General features: G+C 39.1%; 1 protein-coding gene across 2 annotated transcripts in view; it reads left to right on the forward strand.

Moving 5' to 3' along the window:
* asip1 (agouti signaling protein 1) overlaps positions 1 to 6,851 on the forward strand; it is a 14,211-nt gene extending 7,360 nt beyond the window's left edge. Inside the window, exons 2-4 of one of the 2 annotated variants that reach the window (XM_007579208.2) lie at positions 5,344 to 5,515; positions 5,675 to 5,724; positions 6,402 to 6,851. In XM_007579208.2, the coding sequence (XP_007579270.1) occupies positions 5,350 to 5,515; positions 5,675 to 5,724; positions 6,402 to 6,563 (378 nt within the window). In that variant the 5' untranslated portion in view covers positions 5,344 to 5,349 and the 3' untranslated portion in view covers positions 6,564 to 6,851. Of the gene's footprint in view, positions 1 to 5,053; positions 5,516 to 5,674; positions 5,725 to 6,401 lie in introns of those variants that run through there. The other variant, XM_016664788.1, reaches the window with a different exon arrangement.
* Positions 6,852 to 7,194: the final 343 nt, after the last annotated feature.

Genomic DNA, 7,194 nt, shown 5'->3' on the forward strand with positions numbered 1-7,194 from the left:
AATGCTGATTTATCGTTAAACTCTGATCTAACGTTAAATGCTGCGATTTATCGTTAAACTCTGATCTAACGTTAAATGCTGCGATTTATCGTTAAACTCTGATCTAACGTTAAAGATGTCTTCTAGAGAGCTTCACAAAGCTCTGCCTCTTACGCTCCATTATTTTCTCACATCTGTAAATATTTTTAGTCATCTTTCCAAGCAGTTATGTCTTTAAATCATTTGGCTTCCAAATGTAACCACCCACTTTAGAGTGGAGTGCCTCAGGGTTGTGTGCCAGACGTGAAGCTTTAAGTCCAACCAGATGCAGGTCAAGGTGCTGTCAGGTGCTTTCTGACAGACGGACGCTGCTTCCAACATTCCTGCTTGATGTTTGCAGCGCAGCTGAAACAGCTTCCAAATGTTTCAGCTGCTTTTTCCACATACAGTCACAGCCTGATGACTTTTTCACGTCTATAAGTTCAGCACGGTTAAATTAATATGCTACGTTTCATTAGTATAAGCTGCCTTACCACTGTCAGGTCTCTGACTTTCAGATATTTGTCCTTCAGTCGTCTACAGAGCAGCTTCTAGTTTCATAACGTCTGAGCTGACACAGAGCTACGGCCTTCAGAAAACACGACTTTCTTGTGCTGCTAGGTTTTTATCAGAATCTGTTTGTGGAAAAGCTAGGCTAACGACTTCTCCCTGTTTTGAATGACTCCACCACCAGTTGTGTGTCCATTACAATAAAATTGTGCAAATTGAAAATTAAAAAAATATAGTCATTTAATAAAAACAAGCCATTTTTGAAAAAACAAAAAAAAAACACAGGTTTTTTGAGAAAAGGTTTTTGTGCTTGGATGACGTGGTTTTTCTGGCCGTATTGAATCTATTTTGTAAAACTGCAATGAAAACACTTTTCTGGCATCACACCAGCCGGATGGAAACAGAGAAATAAATCAGTTTGAAGTTACAAACCCGGTCACTTCACACAGGATGGGAGTTCATGTTTCACACAATCTGATTCAAACAGGTGATTATTTTAAAACAAGAAAACAATCTGACTGTTTCTTATATATCGTTTCATTTTTGTCTTTAATTTTGAGATTACTGGAAGCAGGTCACAGTGAAACACATCTGAAAACTCACTGAGTTGAAGATTCAAACTGGAAATCAGTGTTTTTATTTCTGAAAATACAAAAAAATAAAAAACAAAAAACAGCTCTCAGTGTTTTCTGGCCAAAAGGTTTCTGAGAGCATCAGATCCAAAGTTTAATGTTGTGCAAATATCTGTTAGGATCGACATGGCCAACAGTATCTACAGTGTTTTATTCCCATAATGTTCTAGAATAACAGCAAGTAGAGCAAATAATCAAGAAGTGGAAAAGGGAAATAATGCATACTTTTTAAACTATTTTATGAATAAAAAATCTTGTGATGGGTATTTATATTCCATCTGTTTCAAAACTCAAAACTGCATCTCCAAGAATTTGATATTTAACTCGATTCTCTCTGAGATCCATCAGGTCAGATAAAAGTTTCTCTTTTTGGAACTGTTAGACATTTAACTACATTTCCCACAATCCAAAAGTCTCTGTTGTCTTTTAGAGCTGCAGTGAGAGGATGTTTGGTATAGATGCAGAAATAAAATATTTAGTTTTTTATTCATCTGCTACAGTAAAATGTGGAGAAAACAGAAAAAAGTACAACTTTAAGAAATGTTTACATTTTCTGAGTTTGCAGGAATAGATCAAATAAAAAGATGATCCCACTTTTGATTGCTTCATATTTTAGTTGTTCATCTAAAATCAGATTTCCAAACTGACAAAGCACAAACATGTTTTTCTCTTTCTCTCTGTTATTATGTGCATGTTGCTGAAATCTTTGGTGAAGTGCATAAATATGAATATGTTTATTATTGTCTTCATGTTTTCTGATGTGAATCAGACAATGTGTTCCTTGTTTGTTCCAGGATGAAAAGCTTTTTCTCTCTGGGCTGAAATCATTATTTTTGTTGCTTGTCATCCTGTCAAGCCTCCAATTTAGCAACATTTTGTCATAATTTTCTGTTTCACACATTGATGGAATAAATATGGAGCAATTTGAATCTGACAGCTGCAGGATGAAAACATTTTCTGGCAAACAGAACATGTGCAGCTCATGTGTTGCTAATAAACCAGCAACTCTTAAAATAATAAGACTGCAAAGAGAACAGAAAATCTCAGATTTATTTCAGAAGTGAAGCCCGGTTGGCCGGCTGAGTTTGTTCAGGCTCCGTTTGAAGCAGGATTGAGATCAGTGCTTCAGTAAAATCTGTCTGACCCAGAGTAGATCTAAGGGATCTCATTATTTCTAAAGCATCTTTCTTTTTGCTGTGAGCCGATCTGCGGCTGCAGCAGGAATGAAGTCCAGATGTCTGAATGTTTCTGCAGCTCCTCCTGTCTCATCATTTATAAAAGTTTTCATCTTCGGAGTGATGGGTCAGAGGTCAGGGGTTAAGGTCAGGGTCTCTGCCACCGGTCAGAGATCCCACCGTAAATCCTGCAGCAGATTCAGAACCTCTTGATCTGCTGCGCTGCCAGAGAAGGCAGCAGGTTTTACCTTCATCAGCCCGGGTAACGACCCTGTTCATGTCTCCATGGCGATGGGGGGGTCATGTGACATTAGCACAGGTAGATGATGTTTAAGAGAAGCAGAAATAATTTATTCATAGTGCTGAAGTCAAAGATTATATAATATTAGTGAATATCAGTTGTCAATAATATTTAATATCAGCCTTAAGAATAAGTCAGGAATGATTTCTGTGAAAACAAAAATTGGCAGCAGCTCAGAGAATATTTCTATAATAATTAGGGACGATCCAATCAGGTTACTTCCTGCTGATTCCCATCAGCGATCAGAATCGCCTGTTAAGGTTTTGCTTGAGGTATAAATGCTACTATGTGATCTGGCAAAATGGAAAAATGTTCTGGTAATAAATTCACTTAATTTAGACATAAAACATGCAAAATACTTGCAGGCACAAAACAGCAGCTGTTCAGTCAAACGGACTGAAAAACCTGCAATCAGTACAATAATATTTAACAGTAAGGCTCTCAGCCATAAATTATACAGGAGCCAAATAAATCTCACAACACAAGATATCAAATAATGTCAAGAAGAAAAGGAAACAATCATTAAAGCCAAAAGCATCAAAATAAACAATCATGAGTTACTGAATCAAGATTAACGCTGGTTCTGATTGGCTATCTGATTAACGCTGGTTCTGATTGGCTATCTGACTAACGCTGGTTCTGATTGGCTAGCTGATTAATGGCAGTCTGACAGCGGGAATTCACGGAAATTGGCCGATTATAATCGGTGATCGGTCGATCGGCACACCTCTACTGAAAATAAATGAAAAGCTTCAATCTGCTGTGTGATGAAAACCTGCAGGAAGGAAAACTCCAAAGGGATTTAAACACCTTTATTTTTCTGTTATGTTTTGTCTTATTGAAAAATGTTAAAACATTAAAAACATTTATTTTTATTAATGATGGTAATGGGGCCTGGGAGCGTGGCCAGCTGCTCAGTTGGATTTAAAGTGACAGGTTTTCAGGGTTTCCCCCAGTAAACCTGTCTGCCTGGCGGTCCGCCATGTTTTTGTTTTAAAAGATGCTAAATAGACAGAAAATGTAAAAATATTACTGGGTAATTATATGTTATGGGAAAACATCCCCAGTGAAACTCTATCTAAACCCACAACTAGTCTTAAAAACAATAAATCAAAAAATACAATTAAAATAAACATCAATTATTTGCACTTCTTTAATCCAAATTAAGTCAGCGGCTCCTTCGGGCCCCCAGGGCTTCAGGGGCCGTAAATGCTAATATTTTAACATAGATACATGAATGTAACATTTATTTATTGAGATGATCAATTCTGCTGAATTTGATTTAATGGTTTCAACTTAAATGAAAATATTTTAAATTGTTTAACATTTATTTCTAATATTTTAAGGAGCTGGTAGGTTTACTTTGTAAAAGTTCAAAGAACAATATTCACAGTTAGATTGTTTTGTTACCATAGCAACAATCTGATGTTGTGAGTTTAATCTTTGAGTTTGAGGTGTTTGCCCAAAAATACAAATTAGTAAACTGGATTATAACTGATTGTTTTTAGTTTGGCCAGTTAAACTCCTCCTCCTCTCCCAGATTAAATCCAACACAGAAGCTGTTAGAGCTGCTGATGGGGCCCCTCAGTCAGATTCTGCCCCAGGCCTCATACAGCCTTGGACCAGCCCTGCAGGATGAGTTAAACCTGCTGCACTGAGCAACAAACAGGAGATTTAATTCAATGCTGCTAATGTGGCTTTAGCAGCTGTTGCATTTCTGTCTGTTGAGTTTTAATAAGAATCACAGAAACTGTTTTGGTTGGTCGTGTTTAAGGGACGAGTTTCTCAGATCTTCCTGCAGCCGCGCTCATTAACTCTGACTAAGTGGACAAAGAATTTGATATGGTTTGATTCATCATGTAACCGGAAAAATAATAAGATAATAATAACATAATATAAAACCAGTGTGAAGTACTGGTTTTATATTATATACGCTCCGACCAACTGGGAACACAGACATGAACTTTACAGGGCAGACAGCGCCACACGCTGGGCAGCGTGTTGAGGTGGAAACGCCGCATAATTCTTTGTTCATAAAGATAAATCATTCTCAGCGCTCCTCAACTCCTCTGAAAGCGACTACAAGTTATTCCTGCGGTTCACATTGAGCTGCTCAACCAGAGCTACGCGGTTCGTTTTAAACTCTTACCTTGATGTGGAGTTCTCTAAAGAATCATAATTCCTCACAGTGGTTGATATAAATATCCATCAGGTCAGCCTGTGTCCAGTTTTAGTGAAAGGAGTCGATCTGCTCTGAGGTAAACTTCAGAGATCAAGCAGCAGCGTGGCTGGTCCGCTCACTGCTGGCTTTAAATGCATGAACTATAAACCTGTTAAAAACTCATCTTTCAGGAATAAATCTGCTCCACCAGTGAAGCGCTCACAGCAACAGAGGCACTTGCAATCCGGCAAAGAAAAAAAGAAAAGAAATTAAGCATTTTTTTTATTATTATTATTTTCCTAATAACATAAACAAGCAACTCTTAGCCTGGCGGGGTGGCTAGTAAAGCATGGCGAGCCACCAGGCTTATATTACTCTGGGGGAAACCCTGGTTTTGATTAGGCCATGGACTAATCCTAACCTGATGTAAGGAAGTATAAAGAAGTGCGGTCATGTTGCTGTGTCGTCCGTCTCTCCAGGAGTTGCCGTTGCCGCTTAAGCCTTGTTGAAAGAAAACTTGTTGATGTGTTTGTCCTTTGCTTCCAGAGAACGATGCAGACCTTCCTGCCGCTGGGCTGTTGCGTCCTCGCGCTAACGCAGTGCTGCCTTGGCTCAGCCCACATGATCCCTGATGACAGGCTGTCCACCAATAGGGTCGCTGCGTCCAACGCTCTGTCTCACAGCCTGCAGATCGACCCGCCTCCTGTTGTTATTGTGGGTAAATATGAACTCAGTGTTTGCATCTTCATTACGATTCAGTGTGTCTGAAGCATATTATCCTTTGTGATGATTTTTCATAATAAAAGCCAAAGCCAGTTATTATAATATGAACCAGAGGCGATAATACAACATATTTAAGCTTCATGTTCTGTTTCAGAGCTGAACAAATCCTCCAAGAAGAAAGAAAAAGCAAAGAAGCAGAAAAAGGTTGGTGCAGCTGGAACACTGCAAAAACAGAGATGTTAGTGAAAATAGCGAAATACACTTAAAATAAAATTCAACTAACTTACAACTAACTTATCAGCAAGACTTTGGAGCCTGTTTTCTGTAAATAATGATTGAATATTGATAAAAAGGGACTGGCAGATTATTTCACTTATAACAAAACATTTTTTCATATTATCAGAGAAATAATCTGTCAGTGGAAATATAACTTCATATTAACATTATATTAAATAAACTTCATACTAAAATATTTTACTAGAAAGTAAAAAAATAAATATTTGGTAAGATTTTGTGTTTTTGCAGTGTAAACAATGAATTTATGATTTTAAATTAAGAGTCTGTTTTACTGATTATGTCTGATGTCTCTCTCTCTCTGGGTTTTTTTGCACATTTTATTTCTAATATCTCTCTCTCTCTATCTCTATCTCTATCTCTCTCTCTCTCTCTCTCTGGGTTTTTTTGCACATTTTATTTCTAATATCACGTCATTGAACTGCACTATTCTGTTTGCTGAATTTGTTAAATGATTTATAATGTTTAGTCTCCTCTGTCTTCCTCAGCGTCTCTGTGGTTCGACCAGTGGAGTAAAACGGAGATATTTTGTGACTGGTGTCAGATTAAATCTGAGCTCTGCTGTTATTTTCTTTTGTTTCTGTCAGAATAAGTTTGTGAGGAAACGCCCGCCTCCTCCGCCGAACTGCGTCCCGCTCTGGGGAAGCTGCAAAGCTCCCGGCAACGTTTGCTGCGACTTCTGCGCGTTCTGCCAGTGCCGGCTCTTTAAGACTGTGTGTTTGTGCCGGATGGGGAACCCGCGCTGCTGAGCGGCTGCTGAGGCTTCAGGAAACCTCCTGCAGCGACTCGGTTTGTAATTTTGCCTGAAACTCGCAGCATGAAAGCACTTTATCACGAGGACTGCGGCGACGGAGCCGCGCCGAGCGAACACAGGGAGGCTTTTCACACTGATTAACGTTTGGATTGTACTTTAGCTGAGCTTTAGCACGCTAACATGAAATGATTCAGATCAGGCAGTTTCCTGTCACACTCCACATGATGCTACGAGTATCAACGTATTTATGGCACATGCAACAATAAAAAGTCTTTGTGGCCAATCAAGTCTGTTTCTTTATATTGTTTTATGAATTATTCCTGCATGTAAATTAGTAAACAGGTTTGATCTAAGGCTGCACAGTGGCGCAGTTGGTAGAGCTGCTGCCTTGCAGCAAGAAGGTTGATTCTCGGTGCATGGTGGGTTCTCTGGTTTAGTCCCACAGTCCAAAAACATGACTGTCCAGTTAATTGGCCTCTCCAAATTGCCCCTAGGTGTGTGTGCATGGTTGTGTGTCCTGTGTGTCTCTGTGTTGCCCTGCGACCTGTCCAGGTGACCCTGCCTCTCGCCCGGAACGTTGGCTGGAGAGGCAGCAGCCCTCCCGACCCACTAAGGGTGTAAAGAAA

Source organism: Poecilia formosa, unplaced genomic scaffold (assembly GCF_000485575.1).
Source record: "Poecilia formosa unplaced genomic scaffold, Poecilia_formosa-5.1.2 Scaffold512, whole genome shotgun sequence".
Classification (NCBI taxonomy): Eukaryota; Metazoa; Chordata; class Actinopteri; order Cyprinodontiformes; family Poeciliidae; genus Poecilia; species Poecilia formosa.